Source organism: Taeniopygia guttata, chromosome 21 (genome assembly GCF_048771995.1).
Source record: "Taeniopygia guttata chromosome 21, bTaeGut7.mat, whole genome shotgun sequence".
In the NCBI taxonomy this organism is placed as follows: Eukaryota; Metazoa; Chordata; class Aves; order Passeriformes; family Estrildidae; genus Taeniopygia; species Taeniopygia guttata.
In genome coordinates, this window is record NC_133046.1 from 6,216,917 (window position 1) to 6,243,104 (window position 26,188).

The 26,188-nt window shown below is 51.7% G+C and overlaps 1 protein-coding gene across 4 annotated transcripts in view; it reads left to right on the plus strand.

Moving 5' to 3' along the window:
• Nucleotides 1-26,188, plus strand: part of PAX7 (paired box 7) — a 156,568-nt gene that overhangs the window by 48,071 nt on the left and 82,309 nt on the right. For all 4 annotated transcript variants that reach the window (XM_072917399.1, XM_072917398.1, XM_041720411.2 and 1 more), the window contains exon 6: nt 20,105-20,304. In XM_072917399.1, coding sequence (XP_072773500.1) covers nt 20,105-20,304 — 200 coding nt within the window. The remainder of the gene's footprint in view (nt 1-20,104; nt 20,305-26,188) is intronic.

The window sequence follows — 26,188 nt, forward strand, 5'->3', positions numbered from 1 at the left end:
AATGGGAGCCCCATCATACAAGGAATGGGAGCTCCATCCCATGAGGGAAGGGAACCCCATCCTATAAGGAATGGGAACTCCATCCCATGAGAAATGGGAGCCATCCCATGGGGAATTGGAACTCCATCCTACAAGGAATGGAAACTCCATCCTAGAAGGAATGGGAGCCCCATCATACAAGAAGTGTGAGCTCCATCCCATGAGGAATGGGAACTCCATCCCATGAGGGAAGGGAATCCCATCCTACAAGGAATGAGAAATCCATCCCATGAGGAATGGGAACTCTGTCCTACAAGGAATGGGAACTCCATCCTAGAAGGAATGGGAACTCCATCCTACAAGGAATGGGAACTCCATCCCATGAGGAATGGGAGCTCCATCCTACAAGGACTGGGAGCTCCATCCCATGAGGAATGGGAACTCCAACCATGAGGAATGAGAGCTCCGTCCTACAAGGAATGGGAACTCCATCCCATGAGGAATGGGAGCTCCATCCCATGAGGGAAGGGAACCCCATCCTACAAGGAATGGGAAATCCATCCCATGAGGAACAGCAGCTCCATCCCATGAGAAATGGGAGCCATCCTATGAAGAATGAGAACCCCATCCTACAAGGAATGAGAACTCCATCCTAGAAGGAATGGGAGCCCCATTCTATGAGGAATGGGAGCCCCATCATACAAGAAATGGGAGCTCCATCCCATGAGGAGGGGGAGCTCCTTCCCATGAGGAAACCAGGATTTTCCATGGATGGAAACCCCATTTTTGGATAAAAAAAAATCTCATTTTTTTCTGACCTGACCGAGATGATTTTGGGGCAGAGCAGGGTGGGAGCGGTTCCATGGGAGCGGGATGTGATTATGGGGCTGTTGTCAGGCTCCTGGAGGAAAATTCCAATTCCAGCACCTGTGGGGGAAGCTGCCATCCCATCCTTTATCCCTCCTGCCCTGGCTGTGATGCCTTTTGGGGCTGTCTGAAAACAGAGGGCGGACAAAATTAAGGGAATTAAAAGTGCTTGTATTTACTGAAAGGCCTTCAGGTTCATCTCAGGCAGGGGCTACACCCAAAAATGGACCACGGGTCTTCACACTTTGGTAACTTTGGTCCATTTGCATATTGGGGGTTAATCCTTCTATTACAGCTTCAGGTAATGAAGTCATTTACCCTGAGTTTGCTCCCCCCAATTCCCGTTTATTTAATTTCTCAGGGCCTGAGGCAGTGAGGTGTCCTTGATTGCCAGGCCTGGAGAGGAATTGTTGTGTGTGCCCAAAACAGGAGAGCAGCAGCTGAGCCGTGTGCGGAGTTTGGAGTTCTGCGCTAAGGACCTGCAGGTCACAAACACAGACCTGCAGGTCACAAACACACGGAAAATAGAAAAGCTCAAACCCTGAGACATCAGCTGGTGGCCCCGGGCAGCCCCAGGAGCGCGGGACGAGCCGCTCTGTCCCTCCCCTCGTTCCTCCGCCGCATCCCCCGGCCCGACCCCTCCCGGCCCCGCGTTCCCTCCCTCCCCCCCGGCATCCCGGGCTCCTTCCCGGGGGTTTTAATATTCAGGCCGTACCTTCCACATGAGCAGTGCTGAAGAGCCGGGTGTCGGGCTTTATTGATATCACCCGGGGCCGCGCGGGGCTGTCAGCTGCACATTCAGCCTCCCGCGACCCCCTAAGGTGCGGGTCCTGGCAGCTCTAAAGGAATCCGCACAAAAAAAAATCAAAAAAAAATCCCTTTTTTTGTTCGGCCCAAGGTGAGACAATGCGGGCAGGGCCCTGCTGCAGATGACAGCGCTGATAAAGGAGCGCGGCGCAGGGATATCTTCCTTTCTTCGCGCTCCTTCATTCAATCCTTCTTTCTGTCACTCGCATTCTCTCCTCCGTGCGTTTCCCTTTCTTCTCTTTCTTCTGGCAGGGCCGGGCCCGGGGGTTCAATCGCGGGCGAATGTCACAGCCCCGCTGCCGGCGCATCGTCCCGCTCGGGGCCTCTCTGCCCAACGCGTCCCGGCGCTTCCCGAATGAATGGAGAGCTGGGAGCGATTTTTGGGGGAGAAATGGGCAGGGGAGTGGGGGAAATGTGGAGAGAAAGGCGAGAGGAGGTGGGAGAAACGCAGGAGGAAAAGTGGAGTTTGCGGCGAGGCAGGAGGATGTGAATATCCACATATAAATATAATTCTATGTATAAATACATAGAAATATATGTATTAATATATAAATATATGGAAAGTGTATAGAAAATTAATAGTATAGAAAATTAATTCCCAAATCAAAACCCACAGGGCTCAGGGAGCAGGTGGGGGACAGAAAATCAGATATTCCAAAAATGCTCCGTGAGTTTTGCTGCATTCCTGATTTCCCAGCTGGAGCATGAAGTGAGGGAGGGGAAGAGGTGGCTCAGGGCCACATGGATCTGTCCCTGGCACTGGGATCTGTCCCTGGCACTGGGATCTGTCCCTGGCATTGGGATCTGTCCCTGGCACTGGAATCTGTCCCTGGCACTGGGATCTGTCCCTGGATCCGCAATCTGTCCCTGGCATTGGGATCTGTCCCTGGCATTGGGATCTGTCCCTGGCACTGGGATCTGTCCCTGGATCAGGGATCTGTCCCTGGATCAGGGATCTGTCCCTGGCACTGGAATCTGTCCCTGGCATTGGGATCTGTCCCTGGCACTGGGATCTGTCCCTGGCATTGGGATCTGTCCCTGGCACTGGGATCTGTCCCTGGCACTGGGATCTGTCCCTGGCACTGGGATCTCTCCATGGCACTGAGATTTGTCCCTGGCATTTGGATTTGTCCCTGTCGCTGGAATCTGTCCCTGGTGCTGGGATCTGTCCCTGGATCAGGGATCTGTCCCTGGATCAGGGATCTGTCCCTGGCACTGGAATCTGTCCCTGGCATTGGGATCTGTCCCTGGCACTGGGATCTGTCCCTGGCATTGGGATCTGTCCCTGGCACTGGGATCTGTCCCTGGCACTGGGATCTGTCCCTGGCACTGGGATCTCTCCATGGCACTGGGATCTGTCCCTGGCATTGGGATCTGTCCCTGGCACTGGGATCTGTCCCTGGCGCTGGGATCTGTCCCTGGCGCTGGGATCTGTCCCTGGCACTGGGATCTGTCCCTGGCATTGGGATCTGTCCCTGGCATTGGGATCTGTCCCTGGTACTGGGATCTCTGGCACTGGGATCTGTCCCTGGCATTGGGATCTGTCCCTGACATTGGGCTCTGTCCCTGGCACTGAGATCTGTCCCTGGCATTGGGATCTGTCCCTGGATCAGGGATCTGTCCCTGGCATTGGGATCTGTCCCTGGCACTGGGATCTGTCCCTGGATCAGGGATCTGTCCCTGGATCAGGGATCTGTCCCTGGCACTGGGATCTGTCCCTGGCGTTGGGATCTGTCCCTGGCACTGGAATCTGTCCCTGGCACTGGGATCTGTCCCTGGCATTGGGATCTGTCCCTGGCACTGGGATCTGTCCCTGGCATTGGGATCTGTCCCTGGCATTGGGATCTGTCCTTGGCACTGGGATCTGTCCCTGGCACTGGGATCTGTCCCTGGCACTGGGATCTGTCCATGGCATTGGGATCTGTCCCTGGCACTGAGATCTGTCCCTGGATCAGGGATCTGTCCCTGGCATTGGGATCTGTCCCTGGCACTGGGATCTGTCCCTGGCACTGGGATCTGTCCCTGGCACTGGAATCTGTCCCTGGTGCTGGGATCTGTCCCTGGATCAGGGATCTGTCCCTGGCATTGGGATCTGTCCCTGGCACTGGGATCTGTCCCTGGCACTGGGATCTGTCCCTGGATCAGGGATCTGTCCCTGGATCAGGGATCTGTCCCTGGCACTGGAATCTGTCCCTGGCATTGGGATCTGTCCCTGGATCAGGGATCTGTCCCTGGCACTGGGATCTGTCCCTGGCATTGGGATCTCTCCATGGCACTGGGATCTGTCCCTAGCGCTGGGATCTGTCCCTGGCATTGGGATCTGTCCCTGGCATTGGGATCTCTCCCTGGCACTGGGATCTGTCCCCGACATTGGGATCTCTCCCTGTCACTGGAATCTGTCCCTGGCATTTGGATTTGTCCCTGTCACTGGAATCTGTCCCTGGCACTGGGCTCTGTCCCTGGCACTGAGATCTGTCTCTGGCATTGGGATCTCTCCATGGCACTGGAATCTGTCCCTGGCATTGGGATCTGTCCCTGGCATTGGGATTTCTCCCTGGCATTGGGATCTCTGGCACTGGTATCTGTCCTTGGCACTGGGATCTGTCCCTGGTATTGGGATCTGTCCCTGGCACTGAGATCCATCCCTGGCACTGGGATCTGTCCCTGGATCAGGGATCTGTCCCTGACATTGGGATCTCTCCATGGCACTGGGATCTGTCCCTGACACTGGGATCTGTCCCTGGCACTGGAATCTGTCCCTGGCACTGGAATCTGTCCCTGGTGCTGGGATCTGTCCCTGGATCAGGGATCTGTCGCTGGCACTGGAATCTGTCCCTGGAACTGGGATCTCTCCATGGCACTGGGATCTCTGGCACTGGAATCTGTCCCTGGCATTGGGATCTGTCCCTGGCACTGGGATCTGTCCCTGGCATTGGGATCTGTCCCTGGCATTGGGATCTGTCTCTGGTATTGGGATCTCTCCATGGCACTGGGATCTGTCCCTGGCACTGGGATCTGTCCCTGGCATTGGGATCTGTCCCTGGCACTGGAATCTGTCCCTGGCATTGGGATCTGTCCCTGGCATTGGGATCTGTCCCTGGATCAGAGATCTGTCCCTGGTACTGGGATCTCTGGCACTGGTATCTGTCCCTGGCACTGGAATCTGTCCCTGGCACTGGGATCTCTCTCCAGGACTGGAATCTCTGGGAATCTTTGGGCATGGTGGGTTGCGCTCCTGCTCCTCCTGCGGTGTGATCGCCCTGGGGCCTCATCCTCACCCGTGGGGGCACAGGACAGGGTTGGGTTAGATGTAGGCTTAGACTTAGGCTTAGGCTTAGATTTAGGTTTAGACTTAGGTTTAGACTTAGGCTTAGGTCTTCTGGCAGACCTGTGCCAGGGTTTGGGATAGAAATATTGCACAATCTTACTTAAACTTATTAGAAAATGGGCTAGTTTCTGTCCTAAAACTTCTATAATGTTTTATATATATTATTATATTCTATCACCTTAAACTCTGGGTTTTCTACTATGTGATATTATACATTTTGTTTAAATTACGCACTCATAATCTTAGTTTTATTATTTAATGTTGGGAGCCTTCTCTATGGCTCCAGGTCAAATGCAGTGTTCTCTTGAGGGTCAGTGCCTAACCCTGTCCCTGTCCCATCCCTGTCCCTGTCCCTGTCCCTGTCCCCTGGGATGGGATCCATGGAAATCCAGGAATTGTCTGGGATGGGATCAATGGAAAAACAGGGATTACCCAGGACTGGATCCATGGAAATACAGGAATTGTCTGGGACGGAATCCCTGGAAATCCAGGGATTATCCAGGATTGGATCCACGGAAATACAGGAATTGTCTGGGATGGGATCCATGGAAATACAGGGATTATCCAGGATTGGATCCACGGAAATACAGGAATTGTCTGGGATGGAATCCATGGAAATTCAGTGATTATTCAGGATTGGATCCATGGAAATATAGAAACTGTCTGAGATGGGATCCATGGAAATACAGGAATTGTCTGGGATGGAATCCCTGGAAATCCAGTGATTATTCAGGATTGGATCCCTGGAAATCCAGGAATTGTCTGGGATGAAATCCCTGGAAATTCAGTGATTATTCAGGATTAGATCCATGGAAATACAGAAACTGTCTGAGATGGGATCCCCGGAAATCCAGGGATTGTCTGGGATGGGATCCATAGAAATACAGGAATTGTCTGGGATAGGATCCATGGAAATACAGGAATTGTCTGGGACAGAATCCCTGGAAATCCAGTGATTATTCAGGATTGGATCCCTGGAAATCCAGGGATTATCCAGGATTGGATCCATGGAAATACAGGAATTGTCTGGGATGGGATCCATGGAAATTCAGTGATTATTCAGGATTGGATCCATGGAAATACAGAAACTGTCTGAGATGGGATCCCTGGAAATCCAGGGGTTGTCTGGGATGGGATCCCAGTAAATCCAGGAATTGTCTGGGATGGGATCCATAGAAATCCAGGAATTGTCTGGGATGGGATCCATAGAAACACAGGAATTGTCTGGGATGGGATCTCCCACCCCTGCTGCCTTCCCTGGAAATACAGGGATTGTCTGGAATGGGCTCGCCCATCCCTCATCCCTACCATGTAAATCCAGGGATGGGATCCCCGGAAATCCAGTGATTATTCAGGATTGGATCCATGTAAATCCAGGGATTGTCCTTCCTTCCTTCCTTCCTTCCTTCCTTCCTTCCTTCCTTCCTTCCTTCCTTCCTTCCTTCCTTCCTTCCTTCCTTCCTTCCTTCCTTCCTTCCTTCCTTCCTTCCTTCCTTCCTTCCTTCCTTCCTTCCTTCCTTCCTTCCTTCCTTCCTTCCTTCCTTCCTTCCTTCCTTCCTTCCTTCCTTCCTTCCTTCCTTCCTTCCTTCCTTCCTTCCTTCCTTCCTTCCTTCCTTCCTTCCTTCCTTCCTTCCTTCCTTCCTTCCTTCCTTCCTTCCTTCCTTCCTTCCTTCCTTCCTTCCTTCCTTCCTTCCTTCCTTCCTTCCTTCCTTCCTTCCTTCCTTCCTTCCTTCCTTCCTTCCTTCCTTCCTTCCTTCCTTCCTTCCTTCCTTCCTTCCTTCCTTCCTTCCTTCCTTCCTTCCTTCCTTCCTTCCTTCCTTCCTTCCTTCCTTCCTTCCTCCCTTTTTCCCCACAGAAATAAAAGCTGTATCTTTGTGCCAAAGTTACTTTAACATCACACACATAAATCCATTTTAATATCTGTGAAAAGCCAATATTATAATTTGAAATATTCTATTCTAATATACTATTATATAATGTAATATCATTCTATAAATAATATCATTATAAATAATATATTGTGTAATTTTATATTGTCAGCTAAATAATATAATTATAAATAATTATATTATTATATAATTGATATGATATGATATGATATGATATTATATTATATAATATGATATTATTATATTGTGATATATTAGATTTTATTATATTGCAATATATTCTATCACATTGTAATATATTCTATTATATTGTAGTATATTTTATTGTATTGCAATATATTATATTCTATTATATATTCTATTCTATTCTATTATTGTGATAGAGTATATTTTATTATATTGCAATATATTATATTATATTTCAATATATTCTATTCTATTATATATTCTATTCTATTCTATTCTATTCTTGTGATATAGTATATTTTATTATATTGCAATATATTCTATTATATTGTAATATATTATATTGTAATATATTATATCACAATATTATATTGCAATATATTATATTATATTGTGATATATTCTATTATATTGCGATATATTCTATTATATTGTAATATATTATATTGCAATATATTCTATTGTAATATGTTCTATTATATTATATTTCAATATACTTTATTATATTGAGATATATTCTATTATATTGCAATATATTCTATTATATTGTAATATATTATGTTATATTGCAATATATTCTATTGTAATATATTATATTATATTTCAATATATTTTATTCTATTGCGATATATTCTATTCTATTGCAATATATTCTATCCGTAGCCCCTCCCTCTCTGCCGGGCTGGATCCTGCGCCTGCCACAGGCACGAGGCCATGAATATTGAAGTGCCAGAGGGGCCTTTTATGGACCCCACAGATGTGCCGGGACTGGGGCCGGCCCCATCACCTCGGGCCGCTTGAAAAGGCCGAACAAAAGCCCGGGGAGAGAGGGCGAGGGGCGGAGGGGGCAGGGAGGCGAGGAGCAGGAAAAAGTTGAAAGCGAAGAAAAGAGGGCTGGGGTTGATGGATATTCCATCTGTTTGTGGCCAGGGCGCTCACAAAGGACGCGGCTCCCTGTCCGCCCTCCCTCCCTCCCCGCCTGCCGCCGAGCGGTCGGGATGGGTCGGGTTTGTTCACTCTGGAGGGAGCGGAAAGTTTGGGGGTTTGTGATGGGTGTGGGGCTGGGCAGTGGGGCAGATCCGCAGGATCAGCCCTGTGGATCCCGCTGTTCCTACAGGATCGGGTCTGGGGTCAGATCAGCTCCATGGATCCCGCTGTTCCCACAGGGAACCTTTGGGATCCCATCTGGGATCAGATCAGCCCTGTGGGTCCTGCTGTTCCCACAGGGAACCTTTGGGATCCCATCTGGGATCAGATCAGCCCCATGGATCCTGCTGTTCCCACAGGATCGGGTCTGGGGTCAGATCAACCCTGTGGATCCCTCTGTTCCCACAGGGAACCTCTGGGATCCCATCTGGGATCAGATCAGCCCCATGGATCCCGCTGTTCCTACAGGATCGGGTCTGGGGTCAGATCAGCCCCATGGATCCCGCTGTTCCTACAGGATCGGGTCTGGGGTCAGATCAGCCCTGTGGATCCCACTGTTCCCACAGGGAACCTCTGGGATTCCATCTGGGATCAGTTCAGCCCTGTGGATCCCGCTGTTCCCACAGGGAGGTTCAGGGATCAGATCAGTCCTGTGGATCCCACTGTTCCTACAGGATCGGGTCTGGGGTCAGATCAGCCCCATGGATCCCACTGTTCCCACAGGGAGCCTCTGGGATCAGTTCAGCCCTGTGGATCCCACTGTTCCCACAGGGAACCTCTGGGATCCCATCTGAGATCAGATCAGCCCCATGGATCCCGCTGTTCCCACAGGGAGCCTCTGGGATCAGATCAGTCCTGTGGATACCGTTGTTTCCACAGGGAGGCTCTGGGATCTGAAATGGGATCAGATCAGCCCCGTGTATCCCACTGTTCCCACAGGGAGCCTCTGGGATCTGATCAGTCCTGTGGATTCCGCTGTTCCCACAGGGAGCCTCTGGGATCAGATCAGTCCTGTGGATTCCGCTGTTCCTACAGGATTTGGTCTGGGGTCAGATCAGCCCCATGGATCCTGCTGTTCCCACAGGGAGGTTCATGGATCAGTTCAGCCCTGTGGATCCCACTGTTCCCACAGGGACCTCTGGGATCCCATCTGGGATCAGTTCAGCCCAGTGGATCCTGCTGTTCCCACAGGGAACCTCTGGGATCAGATCTGGGATCAGATCAGCCCTGTGGGTCCTGCTGTTCCCACAGGGAGGTTCAGGGATCCGATCATCCCAGTGGATCCTGCTGTTCCCACAGGGAACCTCTGGGATCCCATCTGGGATCAGATCCCTGTGGATCCCTGTGGATCCCAAATGGACCCTTTTAACTGAAGGGCGGTTCTATCGGGAATCCTTTTCTATGTTTATCAGATGTTACCTTATCTAAGCAGGTATTTTAATAAGTAGACTTAAATCAGCTATTTCATTAAGCTTAATTAACAACAGAAATAAAAACTGTATCTTTATAGCAAGGTTACTTCAACACTACACGTATAAAATCTATTTTAATATTTGTGAAAAGCCAATATTACAATATGTATCTATAGCAGTGCTGGGAACAACAAAGTCACAGTAGGACAATTCCGCGCCGCCTTTTCGGGCTCCTCGGGGCCCTGTTTGCACCTGGATGGGGTCGGTTTGCTCCTGCCTGGGAAAAAGGAGCTGGGAAGGCCGGGAGAGCTCCAGCTCCGGTTCTGGAGCTGCCGGTGGCAGGTGCAGCTCAGGAGAGGATAAATCCCAATGTCCCACTTGTGGGAATCCAGAGCTTCCCTCTGGCTGCCCTGGAGGGCCTGGGACCCTGGCAGGGGTCAGGAACCCCCCTGGACAGAGCCCCCAGAGACACTGGCTGTGATCTCTGTCCATGGAAAAGAGTTTTCAATCTTACAGGATCAATTACAAGCTCTGAGTGTTTGATATCAGTAATAATTAAGTGTGGCACGGGTGCAAAAGTAAAATTTTAGGATTCTAGATTAGGGGTTCAAAGGGGACAAGATGGAGGAAATTGGGTGTGTCTTGTCCTTTTCTCCTTCTTCATGCCCTCCATGTTTCACTGTGGTGTTGGCATTTTTCTGTTGGTTCAGGCTGGGGACACACTGTCCAACGTAGGTGACAGATATTGGCACGTTATTGTAAATCCAGCACAGGTAGTTTGTGGTATTTAATGTTTGTACCATCCCACTGAGGGCAGAGCCCCACACGCTGCCCTGCAGGACAGAGCTGCGGCAGGGCAGCAGAACATGTTAGAGATAAACAGAATAAACAACCTTGAAACCAGCACAGACCAATTATGGCTTCTGCTTTGGCAACAGAGCAAAAAGACAGAAACTTTCTACAATTTCGGAATCATCAATACCACAGATTCCGACACCCGCTGATCCCGGCTCGTTCCGTGTCCTCCTGGGGCAGCAGGAAGCTTGGGCTGTGCCATCCCACCTCTCCTGTCCCACGGGCACGGTTTGGGATGCTGGATCCAGGGATTCCTCCATGCCTGAATCCCAAAGATTCCTCCTTCCTGCCCCACAGGCAAGGGCCAGGGCAGGATCTCAGCCGGAATCATGGGATGGGTTGGGTTGAGTTGGGTTGTGCTGAGCTGGGTTGGGCCAGGTTGTGTTGGGTTGAGTTGGGTTGGGTTGGGTTGAGTTGTGTTGACCTGGTTTGGGTTGTGTTGGGTTGAGTTGGGTTGGGTGGTGTTGTGTTGGGTTGGGCCGGGTTGTGTTGAGTTGGGTTGGGTTGGGTTGGGTTGTGTTGTGTTGGGTTGGGCCGGGTTGTGTTGGGTTGTGTTGGTTTTTGTTGGTTTTGGTTGGGTTGTGTTGAGTGTGGTTGTGTTGGATTGTGTTGGGTTGGGTTGGGTTGAGTTGGGTTTTGTTGAGTGTGGTTGAGTTGTGTTAGGTTGGGTTGAGTTGAGTTGAGTTGGGTTGTGTTGGGTTGTGTTGGGTTGGGTTGGGTTGAGTTGTGTTGGATTGGGCTGGGTTGTGTTGGGTTGTGTTGGGTTGTGTTGGGTTGTGTTGGGTTGTGTTGAGCTGTGTTGTGTTGGTTTTTGTTGGTTTTGGTTGGGTTGTGTTGGGTTGTGTTGTGTTGTGTTGAGTTGGGTTGGGTTGTGTTGGGAGCAGTTTAAATTGATCCAGGTCCATCCTCCTGCCATGGGCAGTGACTCCTTCCACCATCCCAGGCTGCTCCCAGCCCCATCCATCCTGGCCTTGGACACTTCCAGGGATCCAGGGGCAGCCACAGCTGCTCTGGGCACCCTGTGCCAGGGCCTGCCCACCCTCAGCTGGGAATTCCTTCCCAATGTCCCACCTAAACCCCTCTCTGGCAGTGGAAGCCTTTCCCTGTGTCCTGTCCCTCCAGCCCTTGGGAATTGTCTCTCTCCATCTTTCCTGTGGCTCCTTCAGGCCAGTGAAGGCCACAATGAGGTCACTCTGCAGCTTTGGGATGGTTCAGCCTCCTCTCCAGGCTGAACTATCCCAAATCCCACCGGGAGAGCTGCTCCATCCCACTGATCCCCGTGCAGCAGGGCTGGGCTGGAGGGAGAGGTCTGGAACAGGGAATCCTCTGTGGGGCTCTCACTGGGGCTGCTCAGATCCTGCTGGCACTTTCCGACTGGGTTTTCCTTCCTTCCTTCTCTCATCCCATTAAATCCCGGGCAGCCACATCCAGGTGGGGTTTATGGAGCATCCCCGTTGCTGCAGCAGCTTCAGGGGGAATTGCTGCAGCCAGGTGCAGCACAAAGGTGCGGCCACGGCCCAGACAACCAATCCCACACCGTCCCCAAAGCCACCCTGTCCCTAATCCTGCACTCTCCCCAATCCCGCTCCCTCCCCAACCCCATTTCATCCCCAATCCTGCTCCCTCCCCAATCCCATTTTGTTCCCAATCCTGCTCCCTCCCCAGTCCCATTTTGTCCCCAATCCCATTTTTGACCCCAATCTCCCTCCCCAATCCCATTTCATCCCAAATCCTGCTCCCTCCCCAATCCCATTTTGTTCCTCATCCCCAATCCCACTTCATCCTCAATCCCATTTCATCCCAAATCCCGCTCCCACCCCAATCCCATTTTGTCCCCAGTCCCATTTTGTTCCAAATCTCATTTCATCCCCGATTCCTCTCCCTCCCAAATCCCATTTTGTCCCTAATCCCTCTCTCTCCCCAATCCCATTTTGTTCCCAATTCGTCTCCCTCCCCAATTCCATTTCATCCCCAATCCCTCTCTCCCCAATCCCATTTTGTTCTCAATCCCGCTCCCACCCCAATCCCATTTTGTCCCCAGTCCCATTTTGTTCCAAATCTCATTTCATCCCCAATTCCTCTCCCAAATCCCAATTTGTCCCCAGTCCCTCTCTCTCCCCAATCCCATTTTGTTCCCAATTCGTCTCCCTCCCCAATTCCATTTCATCCCCAATCCCTCTCTCCCCAAATCTCATTTCATCCCCAATCCCTCTCCCTCCCAAATCCCATTTGGTCCCCAATCCCTCTCTCTCCCCAATCCCATTTTGTTCCCAGTCCCTCTCCCTCCCCAATCCCATTTCATCCCCAATCCCGCTCCCTCCCCAATCCCATTTTGTCCCCAGTCCCATTTTGTTCCAAATCTCATTTCATCCCTGATTCCTCTCTCTCCCAAATCCCATTTTGTCCCCAGTCCCTCTCTCTCCCCAATCCCATTTTGTTCCCAATTCTTCTCCCTCCCCAATCCCATTTCATCCCCAATCCCTCTTCCTCCCCAAATCTCATTTCATCCCCAATCCCTCTCTCCCCAATCCCATTTTGTTCTCAATCCCGCTCCCACCCCAATCCCATTTTGTTCCCCAATCCCATTTTGTTCCAAATCTCATTTCATCCCCGATTCCTCTCCCTCCCAAATCCCATTTTGTCCCCAATCCCTCTCTCTCCCCAATCCCATTTTGTTCCCAATTCTCCTTCCCCAATCCCATTTCATCCCCAATCCCTCTCCCTCCCCAATCCCATTTCATCCCCAATCCCGCTCCCACCCCAATCCCATTTTGTCCCCAGTCCCATTTTGTTCCAAATCTCGTTTCATCCCCGATTCCTCTCCCTCCCAAATCCCATTTTGTCCCCAATCCCTCTCTCTCCCCAATCCCATTTTGTTCCCAATTCTTCTCCCTCCCCAATTCAATTTCATCCCCAATCCCTCTCTCTCCCCAATCCCATTTCATCCCCAATCCCTCTCTCCCCAATCCCATTTTTTTCCCAATCCCTCTCCCTCCCCAGTCTCACCTCATCCCCAGTCCTGCTCCCTCCCCACTCTCCCGGTTGGTTTTTAGGGTGGCGCAGCTGGCAGGGAGAGGGGGGAGCAGGGAGGGAAGAGCCGCGGCTGCCGAGCAGCTCCGCACCCCTCGCCCCCATCCATGCCCGGTAATGAATGCGCCCCCACGCTGCCCACCCCGCTCCCAGCGGCTCCAGCACCGGCTGCGGCTCCTTGTGGAGCATCCCGGGCTCAGGCTGAGCCTGGAGGGCCTCGCTGGGGCCGCTCCCTCCTAATCCTGTTGATTAATTTAACTCCGGGTCCAGGAGGAGCCCAGAAGCCGCAGCTGGAGAGGAGAGGAGGGAGGAAGAGGAGACGGGAATGGGGACAGGGGACACAGCCAGGCCCTGACTGCAGACAGCTTTTCCTGGTCCCCTTCTCCAATTCCAGCCTCCTCCTGCTCCTTCCAAACCCTTCCAAAGGGCTCCTGCTCGCTGCTCCCCAAGCTGAACACACAGCTTTGCTCAGGAATGGGATTTTGGGGCTGTAATTCCCACATTTCCTCTCGCTGGAATGAGCCCTGGGACAAAGCTTTCCCTGCACTGCTCAGGCTGCTCCAGGGGGGTTTATTCCCTCTCCCAGCTCTTCCTGAAGGTGCAGGACTCGGCACTGCCCCACACAAACCCTCAGCAGGTCCCTCCACGGGGCCACTTCTCCCCTTGGCTCCCAAAAATTGCCCAGACATTGGAATATGTCCCTCGGAACAGCAGGAAGAGCTTCCCCATTGCATCCCTGCCGCCACTCCCAATATGAGCCTCTGCATTTTTATTCCTGAAATGACCATTTCTTTCTAAAAGCAAAGAGATTTGGGCAGTTTGAGCTTTTCATTCTGAGCTGCAGAGCAGTTACTCTGAAAAAGAGATGAAAGAACAGTGGGATTGCTCCTAAAAAACCCAAATACAGTGGGATGAGCACGAGTCCTGTAACCCACATGCTTCTCTCCTGGTTTTCCCTTCTCTCCTGGTTTTCCCCTCTCTCCTGGCTTTCCCTGCTCTCCTGGTTTTCTCTTTTTCCCTGGTTTTCCCTTTTCTCTTTAGTTTTCCCTTCTTTGCTGGTTTTCCCTTCTCTCCTGGTTTTCCCTTTTCTTCTGGTTTTCCCTTTTCTCTTTAGTTTTCCCTTCCCTCCTGGTTTTCCCTTTTCTTCTGGTTTTCCCTTTTCTCTTAAGTTTTCCCTTCCCTCCTGGCTTTCCCTTCTCTCCTGGTTTTTCCCTTTTTTCATTAGTTTTCCCTTTTCCCTTTAGTTTTCCCATTCCCTGGGAGGTTTTCCCCTCTGTTCACTCCTGGCTCTGAATTTCCCAGCAATTTTCCTGGGTTGAGCTCCATGGAGCTGCTGCCGGCCAGCCCACAGCTTCCCATCCTTCACCCTTCCCACCCAGCAAGGCGCTGCTGGAAATTTCTGCACTTCCCCTTTGCAGGCTGCCTGTGCTGAGCGAGGCTAAAACGCCACCAGGTCATTTGTGTGGCAAAATTCCCCGGAAATTTGGGTGAAAAATTCCTGTGTCCAATGCAGGCAGCCATTGCTCAAACAGGGCTGGGTTGGGAAAAAATGAAGGGTTTGAGTTTGGGGTGAAGCCAAATGAAGGGTTTGAGTTTTTCTTCAGACAACCACGGCACAGGAGCTTCAGGGGGAATGTGGGAATGGATGTGGCTATTCCAGCTGGTTGGGAATGATCACGACCTGTGGGGCTGGGAGGTGAGGGAGCTGCTGGTGGGGCGTGCTGGATGTGCCGGGAGCCCAGCCCAGCTGGAAAACATTCCCTGTCCTTCCCCACATCCCTGCCTGACAGCAGCAGCTGCTCCGGCTGGGAGCAGCTGCTCCCAGGCATTCCCTGGGAGTTTTCCTCGCTTCCAGCTTTGAGGTCGGGCTCTTGGAGCCGGGCACTTGGCACCGGGAGCTGTGGCTGCTGTTCCCAGCCCTTCCTGGCCCCCGGGGTCACTGGGGGTGGGGGGTGGCTCCCGCTGGCTCTGGCACGGCTGGAAAATGAGGATAACGCCTGGCAGGAGCCGTGGGGAAGCTTGGGAATGGAGAGGTTTATCCTGAGACCGGTATCGGTTATCTCGACCCTTTTCACCCCAGAATCAGCACCACGGCGGGGACAGAGGGTGACAATCCTTTGTCCTCTCCCAAAACCTCCTGGACAAATCAGGGAAGGGAGCTGGGGGGGTTCCCCGCCCAGGTGAAATTTGGCACAGATCCTTTCCCGGGTGGTTTTCCCTGCCCCTGGGGAGCTCTGGATCCCAGGAGCGGTTTGGGAGGAGCAGCCGAGCTCATTCATGATGGAGCTTCAGGGAATGTGCTGGAGCTTTCCAGATGTGCCTTTGCTCCTCCAAGGCCCAGATGTGCGGGCTCCTACCTGCCCTACATCATCTGGGGCCCAGATGTGCAGCCCTGCTGTTTTCAAGCACAGATGTTCCTTCTCCTGGAGATCCCAGACCTTCCCTGGAAGTGGACAAATCCCAAAAATCTAATTTAGAAACGAATTCTGTCGACACGCGGGAAAACTTGGAAATTTTTTAGGATTTCTTTTCAGGATCTTTAAAGTGTGGGGCACTCTGAAGGTGTCAGGGAATTTCTCACTGATTTTGGGGGAGAAATTCAGAAATCAAAGGGGTTGGATCTAAAAACTGAACGTGTTTAAGGCACTCAACGGGATGCCAGAGCCCAAAGGAGGGAAAATCTTTCCAAGGAATGTTTTTTCCCTCAAAACCACCCCTGGAGCAGAGCTCCTCTGGATTCAGCACCTTCTCCAAAGTCCCACAAGCCCCGGGACATAAAAGGAATTTTGTCAGGAATGCAGAGGCTTTTTGTGGTGATCTCAGTACAAACGAGGCGGCTCCAGGGGAATCTGTGCCTCCCACCCCTCAAACCCCCCAGCAGCTGTCGGGAGCCACAGCTGCAGCTCCCAGTGCTGCCAAGAGAAAAAAAAAACAGATTTTTGGGTGATGATAATATAGGAGCTGAACAAAAAAGGGGTAAAAAATAGGCTGGAAAACACGGTTAGAGACTTCAGGGAACTTTATGGTCAAGCTGAGCTTATGTAAACCCTGCTTTAATCCTAAATTAGCAAAGGTTGGCCCAAAAGAAAAAGGACTTTGCTGTGAGCACGATTTGGTTCTGGCTCTCAGCGAGGCTGGGTGGGTCCTGTGGAAAACAACAGCCAGGCTCGGGAAGGGGAAAAAAATCAATTTATCCAGTGAATCCCCTGTTTTCTTGGGAAAGAAGGAAAAGGTGGCAGGGCCAGAGTTGTCCCCAGCTCAGAGGTTTCCCGTGTCCCATTGTCCCTTCTCTGCTGCCCTGGACTGGGGGAACATTTTGTGGCCTGGATGAGACCCTCCAAAATCAACATCTGCACCCCTCAGGGAACCCATAACCCCACATGGATGATATTGGGAACTGGGATTGCTCCAGGAGAGACAACATTGGAGTTCCAGCTCCTCCAAAAGCCGCTGAGGACCTGGGGGATATCCATGTGGGGACTTCTGTTTGATCTCCCACCTAAAAACACGGAGCAAAACCGGGTTTATTTATTCCAGCTGCACTCCTGTGGGGTCAGCAGAGCCTCGGGAGGCAGTGCCTGGTGCTGGGATCAAGGCAGGGAGAAGGGAAAGGGATGAGTCCAGGTGAAGGAATGAATGACTGATTAAACATTGGGAAAGGACTGGATGGTGCCTGAATGCCGTAGGAAATTTGGGAGTTGAAGAGCTGAGCTCTCTCCTCTGGGCAGCCCAACCTCCAGCAATGCCGAGCTGGAAAGGTTTTGCCCATCTGTGAAAATTCCCAGTTTTTCCTTCCTAAGTTTTAAAAACTGAAACCTCCAAGTTGATAAAACACAGGAGGAAATTGGGCAGCACGAGTCAAACATAATTTGTTGACAACATTTCCATTCCTGCCTTTTTTGGGGCAAAACGGGCAACTCTGAACCAGGAATTTCCAAGGAAAAATGGAGATAAGCCAAATGCTAGAAGTTCTTTTTTTCTGTAACAATTTGAATCAGGGACTATGAGCTCCTCTTTTCTTGTGGGAAGTTTTCATTTTCCAAGTTTTTCTTTTCAACGTAGGGAAAACAATTGTTAGCAAATGCTATAAGCAACATAAAACCAGTGGATGTTCTGTCCACGGGACAGAGAAACTGGAGATTCCTCATCCCTGGAAGTGTCCAAAGCCAGGTTGGACGGGACCTGGAACAACCTGGGATCATGGAAGGGGTGGAATGGGATGAGATTTAAGGTCCCTCCCAGCCCAAACCAGTCTGGGATTCCAGGATTCCCATGGCTGTGGAGAAAGGGATTGGGATTCCAGGGTTCCCATGGCTGTGGAATTGAGGGACTGGGATTCCAGGATTCCCATGGCTGTGGAATTGAGGCACTGGGATTCCAGGATTCCCATGGCTGGGGAATTGATTCCAGGATTCCTCATGGCTGTGGAATTGAGGCACTGGGATTCCAAGATTCCCATGGCCATCGAAAAGGGACTGGGATTCCAGGATTCCCATGGTTGGGGAATTGAGGCACTGGGATTCCAGGATTCCCATGGCTGGGGAATTGATTCCAGGATTCCCATGGCTGGGGAATTGAGGGACTGGGATTCCAGGATTCCCATGGCTGGGAAATTGAGGGACTGGGATTCCAAGATTCCCATGGCTGGGGAATTGGGGGACTGGGATTCCAGGATTCCCATGGCTGGGAAATTGAGGCACTGGGATTCCAGGACTCCCATGACTGGGGAATTGGGGGACTGGGATTCCAGGATTCCCATGGCTGGGAAATTGAGGCACTGGGATTCCAGGATTCCCATGGCTGGGGAATTGATTCCAGGATTCCCATGGCTGGGGAATTGAGGCACTGGGATTCCAGGATTCCCATGGCTGGGGAATTGAGGCACTGGGATTCCAGGATTCCCATGGCTGGGGAATTGAGGGACTGGGATTCCAGAATTCCCATGGCCATCGAAAAGGGACTGGGACTCCAGGATTCCCATGGCTGGGGAATTGAGGCACTGGGATTCCAGGATTCCCATGGCTGGGGAATTGTGGCACTGGGATTCCAGGATTCCCATGGCCATCAAAAAGGGTCTGGGATTCCAGGATTCCCATGGCTGGGGAATTGAGGGACTGGGATTCCAGGATTCCCATGGCTGGGGAATTGGGGGACTGGGATTCCAGGATTCCCATGGCCATCAAAAAGGGTCTGGGATTCCAGGATTCCCATGGCTGGGGAATTGAGGCACTGGGATTCCAGGATTCCCATGGCTGGGGAATTGAGGCACTGGGATTCCAGGATTCCCATGGCTGGGGAATTGAGGCACTGGGATTCCAGGATTCCCATGGCTGGGGAATTGAGGCACTGGGATTCCAGGATTCCCATGGCTGGGGAATTGAGGGATTGGGATTCCAGGATTCCCATGGCTGGGGAATTGAGGGACTCCTTTTCTCAAATATTGGGAAGAAATTCCCCCCTGGCATGGAATTCCCAGAGCAGCTGTGGCTGCCCCGGATCCCTGGAGTGCCCTGGGTGGCGGGAGGTGTCCGTGCCCACGGCAGGGGGTGGCACTGGATGGACTTGGAGGCCTTTCCAACCCAAATTGGGATTTTATTATCGCTGCAATTAATGAGGGAACCGGACCATTTTTGGGCTGATTTATTACTCAGACCCACATTAGTGGGTGTGAGATTTATAAGAGCAAGTAGCCGCTTATGGCTCAAGAGCAGCCACACGTTCTTTGTTCAAATACAATCTATAACTTTTTAATCTAAGGGACAGATGTCACAAAGTTTATTCGTTTTTCTATTACCACTTTCACTTAATTTTGCTGCACTGCGGATACTTTTACCTAATTGGCTGTTACACGTGTACATATATTTTAATATACAGAATATAGTTATGGTTATATTCTAATATACAGAATATAGTTATGGTTATATTCTAATATATGGAATATAGTTATAGTTGTATTCTAATATATAGAATATAGTTATGGTTATATTCTAATATATGGAGTACAGTTACAGTTATATTCTAATATATAGAATATAGTTACAGTTATATTCTAATATAAGGAATATAGTTATATTCTAATATACAGAATATAGTTACGGTTACATTCTAATATATAGAATATAGTTACAGTTATATTCTAATATAAGGAATATAGTTATAGTTATATGCTAATATATAGAATATAGTTATGGTTATATTCTAATACATAGAATATAGTTACAGTTATATTCTAACGTATGGACTGCAGTTATGGTTATATTCTAATATATAAAATATAGTTATGGTTATATTCTAATATATGGAATATAGTTATAGTTATATTCTAATAAATAGAATATAGTTATGGTTATACTCTAACATATGGACTATAGTTATATTCTAATGTATAGAATATAGTTATATAGTTCCAATGATCTATTCTAACTTCTAAACTCTCAGCTTAGTCTATTTATTACACTCCTCCATTAAAAACCTTTCATCACTTTATTAATACAGTTTCTCACTTACTTAAGGCGTATTCTTACAACTGTAGAAACATAACTTTGTGATTTTTCTGCCTAATGTCTCTGTATTATATTTTTACATTAATCCAACGTACAGCTTTTTTACATCTATTATAATTTCCATTAATCTAATAAATCTATTTTTACACTAATCTAATGTACAGCCTAATGTACAGGGATCAAACCCTTCAGCGGAAGTTCCCGTTTTCCCCATTCCCACTAGGAAGGTTCGCCATTCCAAGCTTTGTTTTGCTGGCTTTGGGCTTTTCCCCTTCCGACATTTCTCCCGGTGGGACTGAAACCCTCTCCCGCTGTCCGCAGGGAACCGCCTGGACGAGGGCTCGGACGTGGAGTCGGAGCCGGACCTGCCGCTGAAGCGGAAGCAGCGCCGCAGCCGCACCACGTTCACGGCGGAGCAGCTGGAGGAGCTGGAGAAGGCCTTCGAGCGGACCCACTACCCCGACATCTACACCCGCGAGGAGCTGGCCCAGCGCACCAAGCTCACCGAGGCCCGCGTCCAGGTAAGGCCCGGCCTAACCGCGCGCGGCCCGGTCTAAGTCATCCTGTGCGCCTCCGGCTCAACCCGGCACGTTCTGGCTTGCTCTGCATAGCTCAGCCTAAGCCTGTGCACTACAGCCTAATCCTGCTCTCCTGGCCTAACCCTGCTCAGCCCAGCCTAACCCTGCACTGCCCAGCCTAACCTCTCACACTCCAGTCCAACCTCTCACCCCAGCCTAACCGTTCTCTTCCTGGCCTAACCCCGCTGTCCCTGGCCTAACCCCCCTGTCCCTGGCCTAACCTTGCTCATCCTGGCCTGACCCCGCTCAGCCCAGCCTAACCCTGCTCTGCCTGGCCTAACCCTGCTCAGCCCAGCCTAACCCTGCACAGCCCAGCCTAACCTCTCACACTCCAGTCTAACCTCTCACTCCAGCCTAACCCTGCACAGCCCAGCCTAATCCTTTGCACTCCAGCCTAACCCTGTGCACCCCAGCCTAACCCTGCTCTCCCTGGCCTAACCCTGCTGTCCCTGGCCTAACCCTGCTCATCCTGGCCTGACCCTGCTCAGCCCAGCCTAACCCTGCTCTCCCTGGCCTAACCCTGCACTGCCCAGCCTAATCTCTCACACTCCAGTCTAACCTCTCAGCCCAGCCTAACCCTGCTCTTCCTGGCCTAACCCTGTTCAGCCCAGCCTAACCCTGCTCTGCCTGGCCTAACCCCACTCTCCCTGGCCTAACCCTGCTCAGCCCAGCCTAACCCTGCTCAGCCCAGCCTAACCCCGCTCTGTCTGGCCTAACCCTGCTCTCCCTGGCCTAACCCTGCTCAGCCTGACCTAACCCCACACAACCCAGCTTAACCCTGCTCACCCCAGCCTAACCCTGCTCAGCCCAGCCTAACCCTGCTCTCCCTGGCCTAACCCTGCACAGCCCAGCCTAACCCTGCTCAGCCTGGCCTAACCCTGCTCTGCCCAGCCTAACCCCGCTCTGCCTGGCCTAACCCTGCACAGCCCAGCCTAACCTCTCACACTCCAGTCTAACCTCTCACCCCAGCCTAACCCTGCACAGCCCAGCCTAATCCTTTGCACTCCAGCCTAACCCTGTGTACCCCAGCCTAACCCCACACAGCCCAACCTAACCCCAGGCTCCCCAGCCTAAGCTCAGCCCAGCCTAACCCTGCTCTGCCTGGCCTAACCCTGCTCTCCCCAGCCTAACCCTGCTCTTCCTGGTTTAACCCTGTTCAGCCTGGCCTAATCCCGCACAACCCAGCCTAACCCTGCTCACCCCAGCCTAACCCTGCTCTTCCTGGCTTAACCCCACACAACCCAGCCTAACCCTGCTCAGCCTGGCCTAACCCTGCTCAGCCCAGCCTAACCCTGCTCTCCCTGGCCTAACCCTGCTCAGCCCAGCCTAACCCCGCTCAGCCCAGCCTAACCCTGCTCAGCCCAGCCTAACCCTGCTCTTCCTGGTGTAACCCTGCTTAGCCTGGCCTAACCCTGCTCAGCCCAGCCTAACCCTGCTCTGCCTGGCCTAACCCTGCTCAGCCCAGCCTAACCCTGTGCACCCCAGCCTAACCCTGCTCTCCCTGGCCTAACCCCGCTGTCCCTGGCCTAACCCTGCTCTGCCCAGCCTAACCCTGCTCAGCCCAGCCTAACCCTGCTCTCCCTGGCCTAACCTCGCTGTCCCTGGCCTAACCTTGCTCATCCTGGCCTAACCCTGCTCAGCCCAGCCTAACCCTGCTCATCCTGACCTAACCCTGCTCAGCCTAGCCTAACCCTGCTCTTCCTGGCCTAACTCTGCTCAGCCCGGCCTAACCCTGCTCTCCCCAGCCTAACCTCTCACACTCCAGTCTAACCTCTCACCCCAGCCTAGCCCTGCACAGCCCAGCCTAATCCTTTGCACTCCAGCCTAACCCTGCGCAGCCCAGCCTAATCCTTTGCACTCCAGCCTAGCCCTGTGTACCCCAGCCTAACCCCACACAGCCCAACCTAACCCCAGGCTCCCCAGCCTAACCCCGCTCTCCCTGGCCTAACCCTGCTCAGCCTGGCCTAACCCTGCTCAGCCCAGCCTAACCCTGCTCAGCCCAGCCTAACCCTGTTCAGCCCAGCCTAACTCCGCTCTCCCAGGCCTAACCCTGCACAACCCAGCCTAACCCTGCTCAGCCCAGCCTAACCCTGCTCTCCCTGGCCTAACCCTGCTCTCCCTGGCCTAACCCTGCTCAGCCCAGCCTAACCCTGCTCAGCACAGCCTAACCCTGCTCAGCCCAGCCTAACCCCACACTCCCCGCCCAGAACGCAGCTGCTCCTTCGCTTCCTCCTCTTACCAGAGCAAAACCTTTGCTTGAACGGGTTCAAACACTCCGATCAAAGCAGATCCGACTGGAAACTCCAGCTGGGCACGGGCACAGCCAGTACCAGCATTCCCACCATGGGACAAGGGTGGTTAATTCGGATTTCTGACGGGAACAGTGGGGTGTTCAGTGCCCCAGGACTCACCCCACATCAGCCCCAAGGGCTTCTCGGCCCTGTTTCCTTCTCAGATTGTGGTTGGAAAACAAAATGTTCTTCTCCTTGGCAATACCCCTCAGGGATGCGTCAGGAGGTTAATTCTTGTCCTAATATCCTGGGGAAATCCAGGAAAACCGCCAGGAGCTGCGTAACCCTGGGATGGCGCCCCACAGAGCTAGGGGAAATCCCAAAGATCTTTAGGCATCACCTCCCCTTGGAGAGGAGCTGGGAATGAGTTGGCTCCAAGGTGGGAGCCGAGGTCAAACCAGCTCTGCCTCGGGTCCCGTCCAACTCATCCACATTCCCACGGATTCGGAGAGGCCCTCTGGGTTTGGCCTCTCCAGCGGTACCAGCTGCAGGCTTTGCATCCCCGTTGGGACCGGCAGGCAGAGTTTGGCATTTTCTCTTGGAGGCCATCCCTCCGCCTGCCCGGGGGGTTTATTCCCGGCTGGAGCAATCCCACATTTCCCAGCCCGGCCCCGCGCAGCGGATCGGATTTTGCGACGTTTGCAAGTTCCGCGTGTGAATTTTCAGACAAGTTTTGGGGTGGTTTTTTTTCCTCCCCCGTTGGATCTCCGGGGAGCACAAGAAGGGCAGGGGGGAGGGTAGGAGAGGGGAGGAGTGGGAAGGGAGGGTTTGGAGCCGGGAATTCTGACATGGACACGATGAATGGCCCCGGCGGGAGCGGCACACAGAGCCCCTTATGTGTCCCACATAAAGGCTGGGCCAGCGGCGTGTGCAAACAACACCGGGATGGGCAGATCCCGGGATAATGGAATCCCTCGGGAAAGGGGGAGGGGTTGGGGAATGGGGACTGGGGACTGGGAGGGTCACAGCAGTGAGATGGGGACCCCCACAGTCCGTGCTCCCAGCAGGAATCCCAGGCGCCGTGGGAGCAGGGAAAGGGCTCTCGGGGCTCTCTCCTGCTGGAGAAACGCTTCTGGAATGAGCTTTTCCAGAGGAAAAATGAGCTTTTCCAAAGGAAAAAGAGCTTTACCAGAGCAAAAGGAGGTTTTCCAAAGGAAAAAGAGCTTTTCCAGAGCAAAATGAGCTTTTCCAAAGGAAAGAGAGCTTTTCCAGAAGAAAATGAGGTTTTCCAAAGGAAAAGGAGTTTTTCCAGAGGAAAATTATGTTTTCCAAAGGAAAAAGAGCTTTTCCAGAGCAAATTGAGGTTTTCCAAAGGAAAAAGAGGTTTTCCAGAGGAAAATGAGGTTTTCCAAAGGAAAAGAAGGTTTTCCAGAGGAAAATTATCTTTTCCAAAGGAAAAAGAGCTTTACCAGAGCAAAATGAGGTTTTCCAAAGGAAAAGGAGGTTCTCCCAAGCAAAATCAGCTTTTCCAAAGGAAAAAGAGCTTTTCCAGAGCAAAAAGAGCTTTTCCAAAGGAAAAGGAGGTTTTCCCAAGCAAAAAGAGCTTTTCCAAAGGAAAAAGAGCTTTTCCAGAGCAAAATGAGGTTTTCCAAATGAAAAGGAGGTTTTCCCAAGTAGAATGCACTTTTCCAAAAGAAAATGAACTTTTCCAGAGCAAAATGAGGTTTTCCAAAGGAAAAGGAGGTTTTCCAGAGGAAAATGAGCTTTTCCAAAGGAAAAGGAGGTTTTCCAGAGGAAAGGGAGCTTTTCCAAAGGGAACCAGGCTGGGTTTGCCTGGGGGCGTCGGGATGAGGATGTGCTCACCCAGGAACTGCCCAAGAGTTTTGGGGTTTTCCCCTTCAATGTTTTGAGGTTTTGGGGTTTTTGCCTCCTCGGAATGGGGGTGTCCCTCACTCCTGGTTAAGGATTTTCCCCAAAGAATTGTCCAGTACTCCCAGCAGGTGCTGTCACCTCCCTGCTGCTTCCTCCTGGGAAATCCTGGATTTTCCTGGAGCTGTCACCTCCCCGCCGCTTCCTCCTGGGAAATCCTGGATTTTCCTGGAGCTGTCATCCCTCTAGACTTGGCTGTGGAGACTGAGAAGGAAATCCAGCACAACTTAGGCTGGCCTGGCTTTGATCTCGGCCCAGGGAGTTCAGAAATGGGGATTTGGTGTCCGTGTAGGATCAGGGATGTTTGGAGCCTGGGAAAGTGGCTCATTAAGGGAATGAAGCCACCCAGGGTTGGAATGTGTGAATTCCCCCGTTTTGTTTTGCATGGTTCTGCCCTAATTGTGTAGGTGGGCACAAGCTGTCAAGCAGGGGATAGAAAATGGATGTTCCTGTGGTAAATAATGGAAAAAAATGGAATTTTGAGGGAGAGCAGAGTTTGGGGAACATTGTGGGATGGGCACGAGGGGCACTGAGGAGGAAGGGAAGAGCCCCAAAACAGCAATGAGAGCACAAACCTTTTCCCAAGGATCTGTGAGAACAGAGAGAGAAAGGACAAGCAAAAAAAAAATTAATTAATTAATTAATTAAATATTAAAAGCCCTTTTCCCTTGTCCCAGGCTCCCAATCCCTCCCTGCTCCCAGGCTCTGGGTGAGGAGGTTCCTGCCAGGGCTGTGCAGCAGCTGCTCTCCGAGGCACATTCCTGCTGCCTTTCTCATCCCAGCAGCCTGGCACGGGCGGCTCCTTCCCACCACCTGATTTTCTGCATATCAGGGCTGATCTTCCGACGGCTTTCGGGATCTGCAGGCATCGCTCAGGCAGGACCTTGTGCAAAAAAAAAAAAAAAAATTAAAAAAAAAAATAGCCCCACACCCGATAAACCCACATGGGCACATCCAGCAGGGAATCTTCCCACACCTCGGGGGGGGTCTCTGCTGTCTTCACTGAGTTTTTAAGCCAAGAGTTGGGTTTGGGGTTAAAAACAGCTCCAAGGCAGCAGGGCCAGCTCAGAGAAGGGTTCTGGGGGTGTTCACGAGGTTTGGAGGGACAGGATAAGAGGAATGGCTCTGGAATAATAGAAGGACAGTTCGGATGGGATATCTGGGAGAAATTCGTCCCTGTGATGGGGTGAGGCCCTGGCACAGGGTGCCCAGGGAAGCTGTGGCTGCCCCACGATCCCTGGAATTGTCCGAGGCCAGGCTGGATGGGGCTTGGAGCAGCCTGGGACAGTGGGAGGTGTCCCTGCCCATGGCAGGGGTGGCACTGGGTGGGCTTTGAGGTTCCTCCAACCCAAACCACCTTAGGACTCATCCCATGACTCATTCCATAGTTCATTCCATAGTTCATTCCATGGTTCATTCCATGGTTCATTCCATGATTCATTCCATGGTTCATTCCATGATTCATTCCATGGTTCATTCCATGGTTCCATGAGGGACCTCACCAGTGTCTGCCCATCCTCCTCATTCCTGAGCTCCACGTGTGGGGTGGGGGCAGAAGCATGGACGGGTTTGTGACCCCAAAGAGGGTCTGGAGAACAGCTGCCCCACATCTGGTCCTTGTTCACTCATCCCCAAGATCACAGCTCAGGGGTGGCTTTCTTCCTGCA